At 39.9% G+C, this 23,901-nt stretch overlaps 1 protein-coding gene and 1 long non-coding RNA gene across 4 annotated transcripts in view; one reads left to right on the plus strand and one right to left on the minus strand.

Moving 5' to 3' along the window:
• Positions 1-169: 169 nt before the first annotated feature.
• Positions 170-12,693, plus strand: LOC122168300. Of its 2 annotated transcripts, XR_006171229.1 has the most exons (3): positions 170-387; positions 5,883-5,981; positions 7,341-12,693. It is a non-coding gene; the product is annotated as an uncharacterized LOC122168300 (long non-coding RNA). The 2 variants fall into 2 exon arrangements; XR_006171228.1 differs by lacking the exon at positions 7,341-12,693 and having other exon boundaries at positions 5,883-6,393.
• The window catches only part of TGFBR1 (transforming growth factor beta receptor 1), a 32,226-nt gene continuing 15,905 nt past the window's right edge, over positions 7,581-23,901 (minus strand). For both annotated transcript variants that reach the window (XM_042833467.1, XM_042833474.1), the window contains exons 5-9: positions 20,888-21,055; positions 19,721-19,877; positions 14,648-14,772; positions 13,906-14,036; positions 7,581-11,448 (exon numbers count right to left, since the gene is read on the minus strand). In XM_042833467.1, coding sequence (XP_042689401.1) covers positions 11,323-11,448; positions 13,906-14,036; positions 14,648-14,772; positions 19,721-19,877; positions 20,888-21,055 — 707 coding nt within the window. In that variant the 3' untranslated portion in view covers positions 7,581-11,322. The remainder of the gene's footprint in view (positions 11,449-13,905; positions 14,037-14,647; positions 14,773-19,720; positions 19,878-20,887; positions 21,056-23,901) is intronic.

A 23,901-nucleotide genomic window follows, 5' to 3' on the forward strand; every position in this document is an offset into this window, starting at 1 on the left:
GCCAGCCAAAAGAGGGCCGGACGGGCCGACGGGCGGGCTGTGACGCCGGCGGTCCCCATTGGCTGCAGTTCCCCCGCCGGGCCCCGCCCCGCCGCCTGGACGGCCGCGGACATTCCGACGAGCGGCCGGGGTTCGCGCGGTCTGTCGCGAAGCGACCCGGCGGGCTGGAGCTACTGCGGAGCGTGGGCTCGGCCCTAGCGGGAGCCAAGCACCGGCCGCAGCTCTCTGTGGGCTGCAATTCTAGGAAACAGCCGGAAGCGCCCTGCTGGTTGCTGCTGCTTTTGCTCTTCCGTCCTTCAGGCTCTTCACGAGCATCCCTCCCTGCGCTCCAGTTCCCGGCCGCGGCGGATGGAAGATAACCCGTGGAGATTCAGCCCATGGAGACAAGTAAGGAAAGACTGCAGCCGTATGTTTTTTTTTCTTTTTTTCTGTGACGATCAAGCTTCATATATATATAGAAAACATGAGAAATTAAATCGAAGTTATCCAAAGCAGATTTAAGTTACTGCTCAGTTCGTAACTGTTAACTACTTTGTCTCAGAGAATCCCGACTGTTTCAAAGTTGAGTAGGCAGACTTTGGATGGTTGTTGGCTAAGTGCCATGGCCATTCTGAGTCAGACTCAGGCAATAGAAAAACGGGAGTCTTAAAAACATGGTTTGCAAGATGCTGTTTGTTCTGCTTTTACCCTGTCCCCAGCCTGTCATCCCAATGGACTTCTTCCTCCAAAGACAATCTGAAAAACCACCAAGCTTATCATGACTCCATGATTTTTACAGCCCCGAGAATCTGTAGCAGCTGAATACTCTTTAGCTCCAGTATCCAAATTATAAAAGGTCCCAAAAAAGAAAGCAGCGAGGCAATGCCAAAAAACACTGCAGTGAAATGTAAGTTTTATATCCTGGCCATCACCTATAGAGTAATTAAATCGTATTACGTCTTTATGGAGCAAAGCCAAAAGAAGTAACACTACACTTAGTTACAATTTAATTTGAAGTCAAATTAAAGTTGTTGCTCTAAATGTGAATTCATGAAAAGCAGCCAGTGTAGTCTGACCGTAGAAAAAAATGTCCTTTTTTTTTTTTTTTCTTTCATTCTTTTGCTGCCAATATATAACTGTGCTTGCATGCAAGTTGAACAGCTGGGCTCTTCCCCCTAAACCCAAGGTTAACTTCTGCTACTTCTTATATACGTCCTTATAATTCACCAGGGGTCCACTAGATAGCAGCAGATCCAAAAGCAGCATCAGCCAAAAAGCCGAATTTTTACTCTGCTTCGGTTTCACTGAAATACAAGGAGGCCTGAATGAATTTGATACGCTTTGCCCTAGTTATGCTAAGTGGTTTAATTTGTCTCAGTTCAACATGTGGGTGAATGCTGTTTGCTGTGCAGACTATTTTCCCTGAATGCTTTTTAAGTGCAAAATTATTTTGCAAATATGCAAAATGATAATTAACTATTCCACAAGCAAAAAGGCAGAAGAAAGATGCTGGTACTTCTGGTAAGCTAGTGGTTCTGGGTATTCATACCAAGACACTCTAGCAGGTCCAGAAGAAATAGACAAAACCGCTGAAAGTAATTCCTTCACTTCTGAGGAAGCAAAAGCTCATCTTGGAAATTACACAAACCTTTTACAATTTGATTTTCAGTAGTAACAGCTCAAGTTCTTAAAACAGGTTGTTTAACCTGCTTGATTCTAGAGACCAAGTACTTTTTCCCTTAGACTTTGTATGTTTATCTGCATGGTACTGTTTTTCAGTTAAACCATCCAAGTAGACCTTATAAAAACAGAACCCATTTCAAATCAATTCCTACCCAGGGCTCAACAGAGAGAAGTGGAATCCTGGGGTTTGAACTAATCAAATGCTGTGGTGTAAAACAGATTGTTGTCAGAAGGTAACCTGCCAGTATACTAAGTCTAGTGATAAAACAGAAAACTTTCTGCAACAGTATCTTTCTTTTTGCTGTTCCTCTTAACGGTGAAGAGAAAATGAATATTTTATTCTATATGCTATATCCTTGTTTCTTAGAACATAAAAAATCCTGGTCATTCAGCTACTTTGTTTTCTGGAGTAGCTTGGTTAGTTCATTGTATTTTGTTACGTGTGGTATTTAATCCAGCTTCCTTAGCTTAAAAAAAAAGATGAAAAATTAAGAAGATTGAACTTTAGATTTTATGTTGAAGCCTTCTTCAGCACTAAGTGAAGATTCTTGGGTAGTCCTTTTGTATTACTGGTCAAAACATACATTTTTACTGAAAGATATTTGACCTGACCAGGATCCCCTTAGCAGGTAAAGTGATTCCTGGGGAGGAATTCAGCAACACACCTTTGGCTTCATATGGACTTCCATGCCAGATGCCTTTTTGTCAGACTGCCCCTCTGGTGCCCTCCCTGGTACAGCAGTAAAATGTGAGATATTTGCAGGGAGTTTCACCTCTACTGCCAACATCTGCTTCTGACATGGTGGGCCAACATAACAGAATAGGATGCATTACTTCAGAACAGCCCTCATACGTCAGCTACAATACATACTTTATATGTGGCCCAAAATAATTCCTCTTCACTCAGTGCAGCCCAGCAAGCCAAAAGGTTGAACAGTCATGGCTCAAACCATTATGAGATTCCTGTTTTGCACCTTTTAAGCCAAGCTTACAAAGTGATCAACAGAAAAAATTGTTTTGGTTATAATGTTCTCTCTGACATCTGTGACCAACACCACTGTTACTGTGGTGCAGTCTGGAAACAGCAATGCTCAAATCTTCCCGACTGCAGTCACTGTCCAACATACAGATACGGTCTTCACATCTGCATCTTCTGATATGCTACTTTGCTTCAAATGTGCTGTGTAGCTGCACTATATATATTAATAATGATCATATTCTGAGTAACTGAATGAAATGGCAGTGGGAGACTAACACAGGGACTGCAATTATCAACAGGAAGTTACAACTTGCTACAAGATAAAGCTGTCAGTTGCTTTTTTGTGAAAGCAAGGAATCAGCCTCATCATAGACTAGCAAGCCAAAGCTTGCTATTTTTTCTGGCTTCCATAAGCAACATGACTTTTGCAGCATGGAATAATCAGAAATAATTTCTCTGCTACTTTACAATAAAAACATACTTCATCACATCAGTATTTTTCAGTTTGCTTTATGTCCTTTATAGTAGAGATGGCTGATGTATGAAAAGAATCATTTTCCTTCTACCTACGAAGCACGTTTTCCTTGAGTGATTGCAATTTCACTCTTTTCTTTAATGAAGATCTGTGTTTTCTCCCTGTCTTGATGTTCTAGCTGCTCAGATTACAATGATCCATGTCTTAGGGTCACTTTTTTTTTTTTCCCAAAAGCCATGTGAAAACAAAGTAATTCTGTTTTGATTTTCTGTATGAAAGAAAAATAAGAGTACTGACAGTGCTTGCATTATCTTCAACATTGCCTTTGAAATAAGATACATCAGCAAATTTCTGTCTAGCACCTCTTCATGTGCACAGATGGCATGAGAACTGTTGTACATACAGTTTTGCTTCTTTCTTTCTGCCTTGATTTTTCCTCCTTGATTTCACTGTCTGGGTACAAAGCCATCAGCCTATATCACGTTGTGCTTAAGCAACACCTAATGACGGCCAGCTTTTCTACATTCTTATTTTCTCTGTGATCATCTCTGACTTTAAATACCCTCTCTTTGCTTTTAGTAGGCCTGGCATGAACAACTTTGCTTGAGGATCAGCTTCCATTAATTCTTCAAGTTTCACTAAGTTTTCTTTGTGAAAAATTGTCAAGTCAATGTCACTTCTGCCCAGGTACTACATGTCAGGCCCACAATCACAATCACGTTGCTAGGACTTGTAGCTCATACTTCCTGAATGTCAGGATTCATCCAGGGAGACTCCTCAAAAGATCGTCTAGTCCAACCCCCTGCTGGAGCAGGAACACCTAGGTTCAAGACACAAGAACTGTGTCACAAGAATGTGTCCAGGTGGGTTTTGAATGCCTCCAGATAAGATGACCCCACAACTTCCCTCGGCCGCCTGTTCCAGTATTCAGTTACCCTCATCGTGAAGTTTTTTCCTCATATTTTTGTGGAACCTGCTGTGTCCCAGCTTGCACCCACTGCCCCTTGTCCCATCACTGGATGTCACTGAGAAGAGCCTGGCTCCATCCTCCTGACACTCACCTTTACATACTTACAAACATTAACGAGGACACCCCTCATTCTCCTCCAAACTGGAGACCCAGCTCCCTCAGCCTCTCGTAAGGGAGCTGCTCCACGCCCTTAATCGTCTTGTGGCTCTGTGCTGGGCTCTCTCCAGCAGTTCCCTGTCCTTGAACTGACACAACACTCCAGATGCGTTCTCACCAGGGCACAGTAGAGCGGAGCAGGACCTCTCTGGACCTACTAACCACAGCCCTTCTAATACACCCCGGTGCCGTTGGCCTTCTTGGCCACAAGGGCACAGTGCTGGCTCGTGGTCATCCTGCTGTCCACAGGACCCCCAGGTCCCTTTCCCCTGTGCTGCATCCAGCAGGTCAGTCCCCAGCCTGTACTGGTGCCTGGACTTGTTCTTGCCCAGATGGAAGACCGCACACTTGCATCTGGTTGCATCACCTCCTCGGGGTGATGTGTTGATGCCTTGATGTCAGATTGTTGGTAAGTTATTTTTTTAAAAACCCATACTAGCTTTGCTAGGATTTGATCTTAGATTCATTATGCAACCGTCACCCTCTGTTTAGCAAACAAAGACATTTTGAATCAAGCTGCTTGAGAAAGGATGCCATTACAAATTACTGAGACTGACATCTTTCCTACCGTTCTTGCTGAACTTGTGCTTTGAGTGGGAACTGCCTGCATCCTTTCTCTAGCAGCAACAAACCACCAGTCATTAAAAGCCAACAGTATCCTTAGAAACAAATAGGTTAATACTTCAACTGAAGAAGCTCAGATCTACCGAGCAAGCTAGAATAAAAAGTATCATTTTTCTCCTCCTCAATAAACATTAGATGATCTTCTTTTCCCATTGCTCTCATTCCAGTATATTTTTTTATTTTTGAACTTACAATGAACTCCATACACATCCCTTTTTGTCCTGTCCCCTCCAGTGCTTCATTTCTCCATTTTGCAGGCCCTGTTTGCTCTTTTCTGCCTAATCCTCTTAGCACTCCAGAACCTTCCAAGATGATCGTGCACCCCTCTAAAGTTTCAGGTGACTATTTATTTTCCAGTGGTTTGGACCAGTCATTATTTGGTTAACTAATACCACTTTAAATGATATATAACTACATTAGCAAGCAGTGATCCAGTTATGACCCATCAACATTTTGGCTGGTCACATGCTGCATTCCAATGCATAGAAGATAATAAAATAGGGCAGAGCTGTTTATGTTGTTGTTGGCTTTTTTTGTCAAGGAAAAATTGTCCTTGACTTGGCTTGGTCATTACAAATTTTAGAAGTCATCATATTCAAACAGAAAGTGTACATTTACCTTGGGTTCTACATGTTTTTCTACTTAGGGGATTTTTTCCACTATTCTAAGACCACATACAGAACTTTGAAGGGAGATGAATTTACTCAATCTTCCAAAGAAGTCTGAGAAATCACAACAACCACCATTAGGTTTGTACAGTGTTTCGTGCTAAATTATTTCAAACATGGTGGTGTTCTTCTTCTTTAGAGATAGCACTAAGTCTTGTAAATAAGCCTTTATTATGGTTTTTCTTTTTTTTAGTTACGAGACCTTTACACTCACTCACCACCCACAGTGATTGAAATAACAACTTGTGTTCAGCCTACCTTAAGCAAGAACACTTCCTATACTGGGCTCAATTAATTTGACTCATTTTTAAATGTAGGGAACTTATCTATAGTTCTTTCTTTTTTTAGGACAGTGCCAAAAAAAGAGGAAGAGACACCTGATCTGCAGCATGACGAGAACTGGACATTTTGGGGGCCTCTCAGTGCATAGATCTGTAATAGAACAGTGTAAGAAGTAGTGGCACACACATTCATCATCCTACCTCATCACACTAGCAGGTTTTGATTTCTAAACCAGAAAATGCCCTCAAATTTTCCCAAGACATTTTTTCCACCTTCAACTTCGATAGCAAACCCCAACTCTGCTGAATGACTTGTGTAAGACAGAATGCAGAACTCATGCATTCAGCAGCTCCTCTTAAATTATCTTAAAACAGCCTCACAGATGTTTCCTGATCACAGATTATCAGCTTACAGTTGTTTTTGGGTTTTTTTTGAACTATGCATAAACCAAAGGGCAGACCCAGAAAGACCATGTACGTTTTGTCAAGTCCTTGCAGCAATGTAAAAATATATATATATATATAAATGATCATACAAGTCTGTATTTCTCAAGATTAAAAATCATCTGCCAGAAGAACAACTGCTCGCTATCAAGTGTATTTTTATAACGTGATTTCAACTTCAAGATAAGATTTAGAAGTCCATATTTGATAAAATTAAGCTTGGTAGATGGCAACACCATTATACTATTTAGAAGCCATATCTTTCCTCTGCCAGCAGATTTATGAGTGGGACCTTGAATTTTACTGCATTTTAGTAGTTTGTAGTGCTAGGCCTTCCTTCGGCAGCTTACAGCATAGAGGCATGTTTTCAGCCAAATATATATATGTATTTTTTAATCTCCTGTGACAGTTTTTAAAGAACACATTTTGATGTGGCTTTTGACTTTCTCTGGACACCTTACGGATTCCTACTTTGGAGAGATTTTACTGGAAGCTGTGCTGATGCCCTGGCAGCCAAGAGGGCAAAACCACAGTTTGGTGTGCATTAAATCCAACATAGCCAGCTAGTCCAATGAGGCAATTATACCACTGTTCACAGTGCAAGGGGACAGCCCACAGCTGTGGAAGGAAAGGACTGGGAATTAGAAGTGTTATTTTCTGCAAGCATGGTCAAACACTGGAACAGGCTTACAAGCAAGGTGCTGATGCCTCACGCCTGTCCATGTTCAAGAGCTATGAGAATAATGGCCCTAGAGAGGTCAGGCAGGTGGACACGGCCTTTGTAGGCCCTTTTCCAACTGAACAGTTCTAATAAAAATAGGCGCACGTAGCGCTGTAGAACTGCAAGGTATCTTAATTTCTGTTGTGGTATCAGTTAAATTCAACACACGCTGACTTTACTGGCTATTCTGCAGTGCACTGAGGTTAGCTGCTCAAGTCTTAAAGTCCTCTTAAACATACATTTAAATGCTAGCTTATTTCTATGTAAACATAAAAAAGCAGCAAAATTTACAGCCAGTCACGTTGTTTTAGCTAAGAGATCAGAGACACCAACACTGTATTTATCCAAAACGTATTACAGGATACAAGGAAGACTGGGCACATTATCATCATCTGTATGGCATACATGGGATGGACTGCTTCAGCATCAGCAAACCCCTTCTCATCATTTTCATGGCAGCAGAAATTTCTTCAGAGAAAAGGAATTCACAGGTACCTCACTGTAAATCCACTCTTTGCCAGTTCAGAACGTACCTGTAATGTCTTCCCCTAAAAGACAATTCAAACATTTTGAGGGGAAAAAATGGAAAAAATATATATATACACTCATTTTCACTCCTTTAATCTCTCTGTTGTAGTGTTAGCACCTAATATATGCATCCACTCTTCTACTGTCATCCTATTTACAATCCACTGAAATGTATACTCTAAAAATACAATACAGTTTCAGAAATGTAAGGGGAAATGCACAATTTTCTAAGGTTTAAAAAAGTGACAGCGATCTGTACAGGATCATCAAATTTATCATCCAAGAAGTAAAATTTACAAGGCAGTATCCATCCACACAGCTACATAAAGGGGTAGGTGCTACACTCACAGCAGCAGACTTGCTAATACAAGAAAATATGGAATATGAAAGTGTTTTGGGGCACGGGAAAATACATTTAGTACCACTGAAGCTAAAAATTTAGGATTAGCCGTATTCTAAAAACATGTAACTGCAAACCTGGAAAACGTTCTGAAAATATTAAGCATTATATACACGAGGTAAATGTACCTTGGCCTTTTAAGAGGTAATTAGAGTTTAAAGCAACTGATAGTGATTTTTTTTTTTATAAACATGAAATGATTAACGCCATACAATTGTTTCAATGGAACAGTATAAACAAGGAACTAACTAAAAGCTGGAATTCATGACAATCACACGCAGAACCATGACTGAAAATATAATATAGCCTCTTATTTGTTTGACACCTTCATGTTCCCATACAGTCAATGTTTTTATATACAAAGTCTTTCTCAGGATTACAAGTGAGACCACAGGAGGGTGACAGCAGATCATCACGCCTGGAAAATCAGCTTGATAAACATCTCAGAATTCCAGCTTTCAACATTAGAAGGTCCCTGAAGAACTCCAGCATTCCAAAAGCATTATTTTGGGCTTTTCAGCATCAGAAAATTCTCCCCACTCTTTATTCTACATGTCAGTATGCATCCAACTGATCGCCGAGGCTTCCAATGCTACTAAAATATCAAATTGATTGAATCCATAAAACTTAAGTGAACATATAAGGTACGTATATTTACAATAAACATTTGCATCAGTATTCAAACTGTTTTGGTATATACTTGAAATGATATAAAATTAGTATTTTGAATGCTAAAATATTTTGGTCCCCCTGGATTTCCAAGAGCAGATCCGGTGATAATAAAATCTTAATTTAAAAAATACTTATGTGTACCTGTGTCCATACATATAAGATATGATCTTGCACAGGTAACACTTAAAGTTACATAATATATACAGACACAGCCTTTGTAAAAGGTGTTCAGTTTTTATAATGTAAAAGAACACAGCATGAAGTCGTGGTATCCGAACTGAGGATACATACATATCCATTCAGAATTTTCCTGTACTGCATTCCAATATGAACAACATAGTTGTTCTAAAATAATATTTGTAATGTCACACAGTATTGACTGTCCTTCCCATGGCATGATGTTTCTAAATTATGAACTATACTATTTGTATCTATGATAAGGAATCAGGTAAAGCTATGACAAATGTCAAAATTTAACATTATTTAGATAGTAAGTCTTTAAAATTAGTATGGAGCAAATAGTAAGTCTTCCTCTGATGCTGACTTGTTTTCTGTAAGTATTTTTCTGCACCTACAGGATGCGTTAAAGGGGCATGTCAAATAAGTAGAATGAAGAGTCTGGTTACATTTGGTCATTTGCATAAAGGTAGTTTAAAATCCCTACGTGAAGTCATTTTGATTTAACTCTGACTGATAGCGTCCTGAAAGCAGCGTGCCAAAAAGAAACACAACACACAGGTGGGACAGTTGTACGAACATTGCAACCCAACTGTTTTCTACTGAGAACTTCTCTGTCATTGTGTCCTGTTCTCTAAACTCATCCACTGTGGTGGCTGAAGAAAGAATTGCGTGACACGCAGCTCAAACTCTGCCAGTCTGTAATTCCACATCATTTAAACCCATCTCCAAGCAAGCATTAAGAGTTTGGCACTGCTCAAGACTTACCTAACGCTAAGCCTTGGCCAAGACTTTTGCCACATACACAGCCTTTTCACTAGGCTCTCTGCCCATCTTACTGCTGTTACCAATTGTGCATCACAGACGAAGGGGCACAATCTCAGCTATGCTACCATTAGCAAATCACCTTGCCATCCCTACTAGCTCTATGAAAAGCCTTCCAGGAGCTATATGCTGAAAAACAAAAAGAAAGCAGAATTAAGGTTGCTGTGTGTTGCTCGCCAAGAATACTCCTGGAGAGTGAAAGGTTAATTGTTAGTTTATATACTAATTACCAGCCAAAGATCAACCACACTCTTCCTACCACTGCAAGTAAAACATATCCTGGCAAGAACAATTTTAAAAAGTTTCCCTACCCTCATTCAGAAGTTGGGCAGGAAGGAATTCAATTTCTAAACAAGTCTGCGAAGATACTGTGATGTCCCTACAATCTCAGGCAAAGTCTGACTAAAGCCAGGCATGCTTTTCTGTATCCTTACGACAACACAAACCATCATAAGCTTTGTTCTTCTGAAGAACATTGATGGAGTCTTCTGGTATTTGTATCTAAAGACCTTCAGCTCACTGGTTTCTATAGCTCATCCCTTTCTTCGTATGTGGCACAAAGAAAATATGCACATAAGATTTACAGGCAGCTTCTATCTTTCTTGTACAAAAGCCTAAATAAGTCTCCCTAGTTACAAGTACACTTCACGCTCATTTAATTGCAACTATTAGCTTTTAAGCCTAAAGACTCCACAGAACTGCACAGAATATATGCTTCCGTTATTTAATTTGAAGGGGGAAAATCTTCCTTGAGATCATCTTAATTTTCACGCTATTTTTCTGAAGTAGGTTGGTCTTCAAGATTTCAGAACTACCACATAAAATAAAGCTTAAATTACGACTCATGACTTGGCAATTACAAAGTGTGACAATGAATTAACCAGTTTACATGTTTTGAGACTCATACAATAGTTTAAAGAGTTAGATTTTGGTAAAATTCAAGGTCTTCCACAAACTACACACTCACTTGCTGAAATGAGTGCGAGTTAAATCTTACCTAGGGAAAGGAACAGTTCATTCTTGGAAATCAAAAGTACCATGGGCTCTGTACACTTGCTGGTATGCATGAAAAGACTCAAAAGCAGCACTTACTGATATAATACAATCTATTTTAAAGGCAATGTAGTGTTCTGAAAATATGGAAAAAAAAAAACCAGTAATCATGTAGATAGTTGCATAATTTATGTTCCCCACTACTGAATGAGGTCAATTTGCAAATTAAGCATTCCAAAGACATACAACCTTAATGGGCAGCAAAGCATACTCCAACAGTACATTCAAAATCTGAATCAAAGAACTATAACAGTGGTTCAGAATACTCAATGTACCAGGCAGGAATAACGTCGCTGAAGCAGCCTTCAATGCACTCTAGAACAATACAGTGAACCGTTGCCATTTTAAAAGCGATCTTGTTTTCAGTACAGTTTACTAGAAGTTAAGACCAGCTATGAACTTTCCAAATAAAAAAATCATAGGTCAATAAAAGCAAAACTAGTCTACACGATGTTTTGTAAGTAACCTCAGAACAAGGTTCATAGTGCACAGAAAGGACCCAAAGCAACTGCTCAGCACATCCACAGAAATCCTAACAAGTGACGTTCCTATGCAGTATTAAAAGGCAGCAATATCCTTCTGTTCCCCCAGTGAGGTAGAACAATTAACCTTCTTAACACGCCACTCTGGTGCAGGTATGGATTTTTACAGTTTTTTTTGTGTTTGTTTTTGGTAGCAAATCCAGGATCACATCTTTATCCCCTCCTGTTGACTAAGCTGTGATAGTGTTTTCTTAATACGCAACGCTGTTAGCCTAGCAGCTCCGTTGGCATACCAGCATTCCCGCATGATCTTTGCCATTACTCGTAACGCCTGCAAAAGAAACAAATTATTACATGCATTTCTGTTCCCATGAAACCTCTGTACTGCCTTAGCCTCTTATAGTACATATTTCTGGAGTCTATTACTAGAACTACATTGGCATGTTGTATAAGAACACTCAAATCTTGAAGATTTTTTTTCCTGTAAGTAAGAGATCTGGTATTATTCAGCATGTGCAAAAATACTGTAACAAAATTTAATAGCTTGTTTAACTATTTTCTAACCTGAAGTACTGAATTAGAAAAAAACATACTAATTGTGCTTTAAATCCAGGTAAAAAGCAATAGTAAAGAACCAGAAGGCACTCAATATTAGCATGGAAGTGCTCTGTAGCTGAGCATGTACCCAAACACTTTCTCAATCATTAAATGCTTTTCAAAGAGTTAGTTAAATATACAGCAATTCAGTACTTTTTTTTAAAATCAGGTACTTCCATTGAATTTGAACTTTATAACATTCAGAAAACTTGGAGCCTTTTTATCCCTCAAAAACCTATTTTTTGAAATTTGTAAATGCTACTATCAAGTCACAATGGAAAGAACAAAAATTGATGAAATAAAGGATAGATACACAGATTTTACACTCAGAGCTATATGACAAGAAATTGCTTAGTTGATTTGCAAGATTTGAATGGAAGCATTAAAAGCAGTAGGTGTGTACTGCCTTTCTCTCCAAGCTGCACTGTGTTGCCAAATCTTTTTTCTCAGGCCTTCATGTGTGTATTAACTTCACACATTCCACAACCCAGTTACCTCTTCCATCTAATGGACATCACATCAACCTACTCCTGTTCTAGCTTCCTGCAGCTATTCTCCTATGCTCTGGCAAGCAGTAGCTACCAGCGTAACAAACTCGTTCCAGAGTCAGTCTAAATTCTGCAAGATATGCCTCTGTCAAACGAGAGGGAAAAGGCACCTGACTTAGTTCCAGGCTGGCTTCACATCAGGCAGGACAGCACTGTTGAAGACGAGCAGTACTGTTGTCCTGGCAGAATGCTGAGTTGAAACTACGCCTGCTTTTTAAAAAATGTACTAGCCAGCCTAGGTATAAACCAACTGGCACAGACCTAATGAGAAGCTGTACATTTTTCCTGATTAAAACAAACAAAAAAAGCTTTTACTGCCTCAGCTGTGTGTTAATCCTGACAAGAAACTGACTCCCAATCCACAGAGCTGCCTGTTCACTCACCATGGAGTGGAGAAAGAAAATCAAAAGGGTAAAAGCAGGAAAACATGAGCTGAGGTGAAGACAGTTTACTACTACTACTAATAATAATAATTAAAAAAAAAAAAAATCCAACAAAACCAAACAATTTAGAAGCCATTGCTCACCATAAGCTGAGCAATACCTGGTCAGCCACCAAGCAACAACAGCAGCCTGACCAGAATTAAGCTGCTGAGCATGACACTGAGTGTTATGGTATATCCCACTGATTAACTTGTATTTTTGTCCTGTGTTTCCTTCCAGCCTCTTGTCCACTACCAAATTACAAGCCATGGGGGCACAGCTGAGTTAACTGTGCTCAGGCAGCTAGAAGGGCCAAGTGTATCCCAGGGTACATGAACCACGGCACTGCTAGCTGGTCAGCCTCATCTTCAGTACTGTGTGCAGTTTTTGGTGCCATGGTACAAAAAGGACATAAAACTATCAGTGTCCAAAGGAGGGCTAGGAATATGATGAAGGGTCCAGAGGGGAGACCCTATCAGGAACACCTGAAGTACTTTGGTTTGTTCAGTCCAGAGAAGAGGAGACCTCATTGTGGCCTACAGCTTCTCCATGAGAGGAGCAGAGAGGCAGGTGCTGATCTCTCTGTTGAACAAAACCCGAAAGAACACTGTGAAGCTGCAACAGCTTCATGCTAGGTGTCAAGAAAAGGTTCTTCACCACAAGGGTGGCTGAGTACTGGAATGGCTCCCCAGCGAAGTGGTCACGGCACCGAGCCTGCTAGAGTCAAGAAGTGCCTGGACATGCTCTCAGTCATACTGTCTGATTTTTGGATGGTGCTGTGTGGGGCCAGGAGTTGGACTCAATGATCCTTACAGATCCCTTCCAACTCTGGATAAGATGTAATTCTGTGATTCTAGGAAGATTAACTGTATCCTAGCCAGATGCTGTACAGCCTCCTATTAAGCTATTTATTCACAATGACACTTCCCAGACAACGTAACTGATACTAGCTGTAACTTATATTAGCTTCCCCTATGCTTCACAGGAAGGAATACTAGAATTCTTCGTGGAACATAAGCTATTCGCTTTTGTAGGACTTCATTAAATATTTAGGCATAATCAAAGTTATAGAGCATTCAATAAAGCCACGATGATTAGAAAGAAAGAAAGTTTTCCCAGAGGCAACCCTTCTCCCTTCTACCACAAGCACAACTTTCAAGCTGCTGAAATCAATAAAAACTCCAGTGTTCATAAAACAGCTTTATAGAGGTTAGCCAATACCTCACAGCTCTGCCATCTGTTTGGGATATTGGGCCTTAACTTCTGCTCACAAACAACTTTTTTCATTTCTTCAACAGAAGGATCTGAAGGAACTAGGTCATAATATGGCAACTGGTAATCTTCATGGATTCCTGTAATTGGTTGAAAAAAATCTTTTATTTTTACCTAACACTGAAACATGCACTCTAATTTTACTTACGGTCCTTATTGGCGCCATTTTATTTTTCTACTTTTATTTCTATAAAAAACATTACATTGTGATCTACAATAACATTTTAAACAAACATCCTTAAACATACCTTTACATTACCTTTGAACAGATTTTGAAACGTATGTATTTGGAAGAGATGAAAGCTATGCCAAATCTTTCATAGGCTGATCCAAAGAAGTCCTTTTTGGAAACATGCCGTTTTGAATAAACTATACACATCTAAACACATGATGTCTAGGCCTTAATTGCGGTGTTGATCTCAAGGGCATTTAACTCTACTCTTTCTCTTTACATCAAAAGTTTTAGAGAGAAAAAAAACAATACAGGCAGGACTATTTCCCATATTCCTCACCTGCTATGGTTCATTATTTTACGCAGAGGTGGAATCAACTAGACATCATTTACAGGATTAGCAATTAGAGAGTCTGAAACATACTGCAGTGTTTTTCAAGAAAATTTCTTAAGCTTCTGCTCACAAGGATCTGTGAATTACAAAACTTGACAGAATTTTAAGTAAAGATTGCTACATACCACCAATTGAACATCGACGAGCAATTTCCCAAAATACTAATCCCATTGCATAGATGTCTGCTCGTTTGAATGACTCAAAATGTTTCATATTTATGGAATCATCTAAAACTTCAGGTGCCATGTACCTATTTGCAATAAAAGAACAGAAAACGTGTGATTTCATAAATATCTCCTGTAGAAGAAACTCGGTGTTACTGTTCAGCTCAAACACATTTATGTGGAAAAGGAGAGAGAGAGAAATAATGCACTTTACATTAAGATGTTCGAAGTTTCCCTGCTTTTGGCATATACTTTTACAAAAAAAAAAAAAAAAAAAAAAAAAAAAAATCAAAGCATTGAAATAAACAGCTGTAAGATTTAACGTAAATTAAATAGAATTTATGAGGGTTATTTAGATTTGATTACTAACAGAAAATATACTTCACAATTTAGAATACAGAAAGATAACTGAGTGCCAATTTGAAGAGCAAGTGAATGGAGAGCAGAGAGCCTGAATCGTGGAACAGCTTGGGTTGGAAGAGACCTCAAGAACCCCTTCCAGGGTTGGAAGGGATCTCAAGAACCATCAAGCGTCAATGCCCCACCACAGGCAGGAAAACAAGCTGCTAGATCAAGTATTAGATCAGATTACCCAGGGCCCCATCCAGCCTGGCCTTTACCACCTCCGGGGATGGGGCATCCGCAACTTCTCTGGGCAGTCTGTTCCAGCACCTCACCATTTTCTCAGAAAATAACTTTCCCCTGACATCTGATTTAAATCTTGTTTCCCTTAGTTTTAAACTTCTCCTCCCTACCCCTGTTTACCTGTGTGATTTCCCTCATGTTTATTAACTCCTTTAAACATTGGAAGGCTGTAAAGAGGTCTCCCTGCAGCCCCCCCTTTTCCAGGCTGAACAAGCCCAGCTTCTTCAGCCTACCCAGCCCACCAATCATCTTCATGGCCCTTCTCTGAATCCTCTCCAATAAGCTCCACATCTTTCCTCCATTGGGGGCCCCAGATTTGGACGCAGTACTCCAACTGGGGCCTTGTGAGGGCAGAATAGAGAGGGACAATCACCTCCCTTGCCCTGCTTGCCACCTGATGGAATCTAGAACACCACTGATCTTCTGCACTGCAAGTACATGCTGCCGGCTCATGTTCAGTTCTTCATCCACCACAACCCCTAGGTCCCTCTCAGCAGGGCTACAAGGCTGAAAAGTCTTAAGTTTCCACAAAAGACAGAGTCAAAGAATTCCCACGTAAAAATACACAGACAGCAGTTTACAGGAACACTTGTTGTCCTTCATGCAGAATCCTGCAAAAGTACGATTTTCTGAGAATGCTGCTGAGGCACAGGGGAAAAGACTTGCGGGAGATTATACTAAAAGGTTGTAAGGTGTATGGGAACTGCTGAATCACAGCCTGAACCTCTGATTGAGCACCTGAGGCGAGCCATGAGTCAGCCCTGGGAGCTCAGGTGAAGGCAATGCTCTTGTGCTACTGGAAGGGGTGGAGCCTGGCTGCACCTCTCCTAGACCCCATTGAAGAGCTGAGTATGACGAGGGCAGGATCTTGAGATCGCTCCTCTTGGAGCCTTCTCAGCGAGCCCAGGACAAGGGTAAGCTTTCCACCTGTTCTTCTTTGGTGTGATAACCTGCTTAGCCTAACTTCCCTGTATATTTTTCAGTTATAACATCCATATATCCACTGATTATAGATAAGGTTATATGGAAGAGCACCTGCTTCATTAAGGTTATCCAACCAAAGACCTTTCATTGTAAAGCAGATAAACAGAAAGCAATAAGCAAAGAAAAAGGGGGAATAAGTAAAATGTGAAAAGATAAACAAAAAGAGCCATAAACTTGGCAGATGTAACAGAAACAGTAATGATGACCAAAAGCCTCCAGTCACTGACTGATGGGCTATTAAGAAACTCCAGGCATAGTTTAGGAGAAGGCCAGTCTGGATTTTTTAATTGCTAGTAAGTGTGAAAACAAGAGAAATACAAGGACTGTGGATATTCACACTGTACTGTGGGACAACATGAAACTTATCAAGCAATATTTAGAAGGGAACCCAAAAGGAGCCAAACTGAGGGAATACATAAAATGACCTGACAAAGGGGCCAGGTGCATGTAGACAGACCATCTGCTTTTCTGATCAAGGCCTGCCTCTGTCTGCTCATTGCTGTCTTTTTAAATCTTTTTTTAAAACTATCATTCTGTATAATCTCATTTGCCCTCCCACACTGCACATGTGCTCTAAGGTCTACAGGCCACAGCTGGAAATAGGTGTGAATCAGAGCCAGTAACTGGAATCAGACCAGGGATGAAGGTGCCACTGGGCCTGGAGTGCCATCAGCTACAGAGGAAGAATGTTTCAGCAACTGGAAATGGAACTGCACGTCCTAGAAGTCTTTGGAGCATACATCTGGAGTGACAGCTCTTGTGGGGGAAACAGTACGAGCGAATTCTGGGCCAGAACTGCAGTCAAACAGTGGGTGAAGACATCCCTGGGACTGGGTTGCCAGCAATTGGAGCAAGTCATTGTCTCACTGCCAGCGAGAAGGAAGGAGCAAATGAAGGTCACTGCTTCAGACACTGGAATGGGACCATGGGTCACAGGGCCCACAGTTCCAGCTGACAGGTACCAGTTTCTGCAGGACTGGGATCAGAGAAGCAGAGTAAGGGCTCTCTGTCAAAGAGAGAAGATAGGATTGTGGCAGCAGCCCCTACAGATTAAGTATTAAATGCATGAGGTCTCAGATAATTAACATGTATAGATTACTGCAATGTCAGCCAATAGTTCTACTTCTGGAACAGTCACAGAAGCTTATACACAACTATATCCAATCAGCAATAGTACAGCAGAGACTTAAATATACTAGGACTCCCATTTTCTTAGCACCAGAGGTAGCATGTAAAATACAAGATTGGAAGTGACATACAAAGAAGGAAGGGCTATCAATAAGAATGCAAAAATATGCATAGTCCAATAAGGGTTGTTGAAGACAAGGTTCTCCTGAGCAAAGTATAGGCATATAAATCCCCCACATGATAACAGCACAAGCAGAGAACAACTGTCTGAACAGGAACATGAGGCTTACCTTGACTGCATTTACCAAGTGAATGTGGTTATAAACTTGTATGTCAGTCTTTTACAAGTCTCAAATGATTCTAGGACATCTACATTGAAAACTTAAATCAAGAAAAATGCAGGATTATAGCAAGCGTTTCCTGATTTCAAGGACTTTGCACAAATACTGGTTTATAATCTTACGTTACTTCATGTCCTTAACAGTATAATGCTCAGCTTCTGGTCCTAAGGAAATATTTAATCTATCTCAAGATCATATGGGGACGGTGGGGACAAGAATAATGAAGGAGTTTGAAGGATAGGGGAAAAAAAGCACAAACCAAAATACCCCAACCATGATGCTGGTCTGTTAGGCAAAATCCCTTAAACACGTACTAATGAAGGCTGTCCCATTTTTAAGTCATCCTAGGGACAAGAATTTTAACAGAAAAACTCAGAGGCCCGTGGTTGAATTCATGCCCTCAAGGAAGAACAGAAAAACAAGGATATTCTCACCCCTGAAACTTTTAAGAGGAAGCTTGGCTTCCTCCCTAGACTGTAAGTTTTACTGTAGATAATCACTGCAAAAAAAATATTAACTTAGTCTAGTCTCTCTAAATTTGCATAGAGAGCTTCCATGCAAAGAAGAGATACCAGAAGAGATACTGGTATTCAGCAACTGAAGTATAGTTGTTATTGAATAGGTGCAAGCTGAGCTTTACTATGGAAAAATAAGTGAAGATGCAGAGTTACTTACCTAAAAATACACAAAAGGGAGGAAGAAGGCACCAAGCCTTTCTATGAAAATGAACAGTTGTCAAAGAAGTGACTAAAGTCTAAAGCGGGCAGTGGACTTAGTCCTGATGCTGCCCATTGCAGAAAGAGAGCTGCTACATCTTCAACCTTGTGAAGAAGCATGAGGCAATGATTAGTGAGGATTTTGGAGTATTTTGTAATCTAGCAGAAATTCAGGAAGTAAATCATCTGGCCACTTGTGTAGCATTTTTAATTTGGTAAGGGAGCAAGATAGCAGAGCTTTAGAATGAAGTAATCTCAGCAATGTAATTGTCAGTAAAACAACTTGCATTTAAAGTTCTAAAAGCTTTGTTCACACGTGCACACATAGCATCACTCACTGAAGCGAAGAGAAAAAAATCATTTTTGATTTAACAATCAGATCAGACAACATCAGTACAGAATATCCTCCAAGGCAGCTAGAGCATATGGCTGAATTTAATACTGCACAGCCCTATATGACAGGGTTTCCATACATTTCTCAGTGACAGACTTTGGTACAACATCACTGATTTAACACTGAAGCACTTAATTATTTGCACTTAAAAGTGCAATTATGCATATCTCAAGTTACTTTGAGAATGAGAAAAATCTACATATCCAAATTCAGAGGTAGACTTTTTTTTTTTTTTTTTTTTTTAAAAAGAGAGCAATATTGGTCCATCCACTGGTAATTCTGTTTATGCAACAGATGACTGCCTCGAGATTTTTTTTTCTCTTAAAAATATAACTCCATGGAAGTCTATGCTCAAGACTCTGCACATTGTTCTACCATGTGGGATTCAAATTTGAAACAAATAAAGTACTGCCCCCAAAAAAGCAAGGAAAATTGACAAGTAAAAAGAAAAGCACACGCTTTACTTTCAACATCCCAACTTACATGCACCCAGATGGCAACAAGGCATAAAATACAAAGACAGAGCAAGTGAAATCTCTATAGGTATTTCTGAGGTCTTCTAATCGTTTAATGTATACTTGTGCAAAATGTAGCAGGACACGTTTTCAAGCATTTTATATACATGCTAGCAGTAGAAGCCAAAAGCACCACTGTGTGCTTTAAATACAGTCTAACTCACCAGCTGAACTGCCTGCAACAGAAATCTACTTGGTACTGTTTATATTTATTTTTTTTAAGTCTGTAGCTAAAAAACAAATTGAAACAGAAGAAAAAGCAAAGCATTTTATTAAGAAGACATCTGATACATCACACCGATAGTTTTTACCTTTTTGTTCCTACTCTGTGGTTGGGGGCAATGTCAATTGTGTCCGTAGCTGAATCGTGTCGAACTGCCAGCCCCAGGTCTGCAATGCAGCATGTTCCATTCTTTTTTACCAATATGTTTTTTGATTTCAAATCTCTGTGGGCAATTGCTGGTTTGCCTGTAAAGAGAAAACAAAAATAACACATATGTAAAACACAACTGCTAATATTCTAGACCTGGTGCAGATTTTGTTTCAAGTTACGGAATTCTTTCCAGATCTGCTACTTTGAGCTCATCCTCAAGATAATCCCTGAAATCATTCTTTGTGGACTAGCTAGCTGACCAGAAAAGTGCACTAAATGCTTATGGTATTACCCTAGTCTATGCTGCTTCCCTCCCTCATCCTATGTACATATATGCAGTGCATAAGTACTACTTGCTGTCAAAAGACTTCTATCTCATGAAACAGCTCCTTAACGCTGCCACAAATCGAAACTAGGCACTGCATATGTGTAGTGTATGAAAGATAATTACATAATCACAAGAACTGGATACATCACAGAAGGGAAGGTTAAAAAAGACCCAAGCCCCCAGAATGCCTCAAAATATCAGCAGTTAGAAAAACCACAAAGTGCATCAGTAAAACTAGAAACTTTATATACGTCTTAACAGTAAGGAAGTTTCTGACAGTTTATTCTCTTTGTAAGCTTTTGAAGGAAAACAAAATGATTTTGCTGTAGTAGTACAAAAGCAGCCATTTTAGCACGTAAAGGAACGTAGCTGGTGGGTGACAGTTGAGAGAAAGCCTGTTACCATCAATGAACAAGGGATAAGCACACTTTTACAACTAATGGACTTTCAGAAGTTCACCCTTTTTTTTTTTATTAGTAGTAGAAGAAAAACTTCTAATTTCACCTTGTTCTCAGTAGAAACATATACTGAAACACGCTGTCTACATCAAATTAAGATCTTATTTTAGTTCAGAAATTATTATAGGTCCTAAACAAACATTTCTCAATTAACTCAGCTCCTCAAAAGATTACAAAAGCAAGCAGTTGCAAAAAAGCTAGTCTGAGAAAGTTCAGTGTTCTAATTAAGACAAAGTACAAAGAGCTAAGTGTCACTAAAAAAAAAAAAAACCGTAAATCTATTTTAGCCACGTAACAGACTGAATAATTTAAAGATTACCTTGTGTGCCTACAATTTCCATGTGAAGATGAGCAAGGCCACTGGCAGTGGACAAGGCTAATTTTATCATTCCTTCCACGGTTACTGTATACCTGTTCAGGTAATCAAAGAGTGACCCATGTTCGTGATAATCTGACACCAACCACAGCTGTGTCCATGTACCATTGTCTGCAAAACAACACCGGCATGAATATCACACACACAAAACTGCACCCACAGACCCCACTCTTACACAGTGCTTAGGGATTGCAAACTATGTTTTGTAACCTCCACCAGGTAGACTTCAAGTCTTTACTTCTATCCTCGTAACATTTAAATGCCTCTGTAAAGGTCTTACAATGCAAAAACATTATGAGCAGCTTAGGGAATATTCATTTACTTAAATTAAAAGGCAAACTGCAGAAAGCCTATGTTGCTATTGCTCCTGCTTAGGGAACGGTATGAATGCATGATGCAAAGCTAATGACACCAGTACCAGTCCAAAATCATCCAGACTACAGGTAGAAAAAAATACCTGTCTAAAAACTTCTGCAAGTTTATTACGAGTTTATAGCTTAACTTGCTTCACTTATTACTCTATTTTTGCTTTACCAGGTTAATTACTTCAGGTAGTAAGTGTTAAAAAAAAAAATAACCAGTTATCTCCTGCCCTCAACCATACTTCTGTTCAACTATGTGCCTGTGCAAATCAAGTACTGCCTCATAACTCTTTCAGTCTCTCCCCATTACTTATCCAGCCTCAGTCTGTGACACACTGCCCACAATTACGAGCAGATGTTGGATTTTCCTCCTGGAATGGGAGCTTGCAAGCAGCAGCCTGATGTTTTATTTCAAGAACTAAACCAAATCCCACCACCAGTGACCTCAAAGTTGCTGGCCAGAACTGTGGTTTCCAAAGAGAACAAGGGATAAAGAGAATGAAAAACACCAGTTATGAGAAAACCAGTTTGCTGTATGATTTTCCACTGAACTATGAGACAGACAGACAGACAGGCTGCAATACACAAATACCTCAAGATAGAAAAGTGACAGGCAAGAATCCAGTTGCTCAAACTACAAGAACACTGGACACAATGTCTTGAAGTTTATCTACAGAAAGAAGACTATTTAACAAGTCAAATCATGGGGAAGAAAGGCCTTCTGACCTAGGAAGCTGAAAGTACATCCACAGAAGAACAGTCCTGCCACCACGTAGGTTTTCTAATTATTTCTTTATTAATTTAAAGCTCTCAAGACAGATCTCAGAAGTATTTTATAGCTACTTTTGTGGCTGTATTTTATAATTACAATTATAAAGTTGTAGTTCAGGACCTCTATCCCAAACTACACAGCCATTATTCCTAATAACAGGTGACAACACAAGCTAAACATATGAAGAACAGGAAGAAACGAATGCAGAAGTTAGCTCCTATCATAAGTATACTGCTAATCAAACTGAAAGTTCTGCAGCTTCTTACATTTCTTTTTTCTTCCTCCAATCTCCTCAAAAACACGCTGGGCTCAGAAAAGTCAGAAGCACAACATGCCAGATCTGCAGATCATAGACTATATATTTAAGCACTGTTGAGTGGGTGAGAATACTTTAAAGAAACACTTCTACATGTGTGGTTCAAGAGAGGTCAGTTACCATTAAAGGAGAAACTACATCAGTAACAATGCATTTTTAAAATAATCTGAACATTTCAGAGCAGGAACATAAAAGTCTAAATTACATTAAAACAATTCTTATACTAGAAAAAGAATTCTAGCTCCCTACATTCACAGCTTACTTTCAAACGTAACTTCACTAAACCAGTTTCACAGAACCATTAGATAAGCATTTACAGGCACATAAAATGATGCTCTTTCCAATGCACATATTCAATAAGCTCGAAAAAGCTGTAGGAGTTCAAAATGAAATAACCTAGTCACGTCAGAACATTTTCTTACTTTCATTTTACTGCTTCACCAGTTACATCCCCACACTGACTGAAACAATGCCTGGCCATTAGCATCATACGCACAGTCACGCAGTCACTGACTCATCCTGTTTCTTATGGATGGGATTTCTGTACGTTTAAGCTACACAACAGTCAGTACAGAATTCAGCAGATATCCAGGAGCAATTAAATTTAAGCTATCTACTAGGTCTACTGCATTGAAACAGATCTTCCAAAGACTAGATTGTTCATGAAAAACCACCACTGTGCTGAGTCAAGACTGTATTGGCTACACATAAAGTCTTTTCCTCTGAACTCTAGATGCTTACCTAAGAAGAGAACACATTTCTAATTACAAATCCTTCTGTTTTCTTTTGTACAATTCTACTACCTGAAAGGTGCAAAAATAAACAAATAAATAAATAAATCACAGAATATCCCAATTTGGACTCGATGATCCTTGTGGGTCCCTTCCAACTCCTGGTTGCACACATCACCACCCACAATTTAAACCATGTTTCTGAGAGCACCGTATCCAAACATTCCTTGAACAACACCAGCAGGCATATGTCATGACATGAGGTGTTACAGTGCCCAACAACCTTCTGGTGAAGGGTGCAACCCTCTCCTGACACAGCTCTATGCCATTCCCCTGGGTCCTGTCACTGCCATCAGAGAGTAGATATCGGCACCAGCCTCTCTGCTCCCTCCATAAGGAGGCTGTAGGCTGCCATAGAGCCTCCCCTCAGCCTCTTGACTGGGCTGAACAAACCATGGGAATTCATCCACTCCTCACAAGTTTTGCTACAGACCTGTCACCATCTAATAGTTTCATGTCCTCCTTACAATGTGGTGCCCAATACTTCGCATGCTGCTCAAGGTTGAGGACTCACCAGTTTAGAGCACAGTGTGACAATCTCTCCTCTTAACCATCTGGCAGTGCCAGGTCTGATGTATCCCAGGATACAGCTGGCCCTTTTGACCATCAGGGCATGCTGCTGACTCAGATTCAGCTTGCCATCAGCCAAAACTCCCAGATCCCTTTCTGTGGAGCCTCCTTTCCAACCTCTCATTCCACAGTCTGTACACTTATTC

Source organism: Centrocercus urophasianus, unplaced genomic scaffold (genome assembly GCF_019232065.1).
Source record: "Centrocercus urophasianus isolate 14NV4802_14NV808 unplaced genomic scaffold, USGS_Curo_1.0 seq_11, whole genome shotgun sequence".
NCBI classification, from domain to species: Eukaryota; Metazoa; Chordata; class Aves; order Galliformes; family Phasianidae; genus Centrocercus; species Centrocercus urophasianus.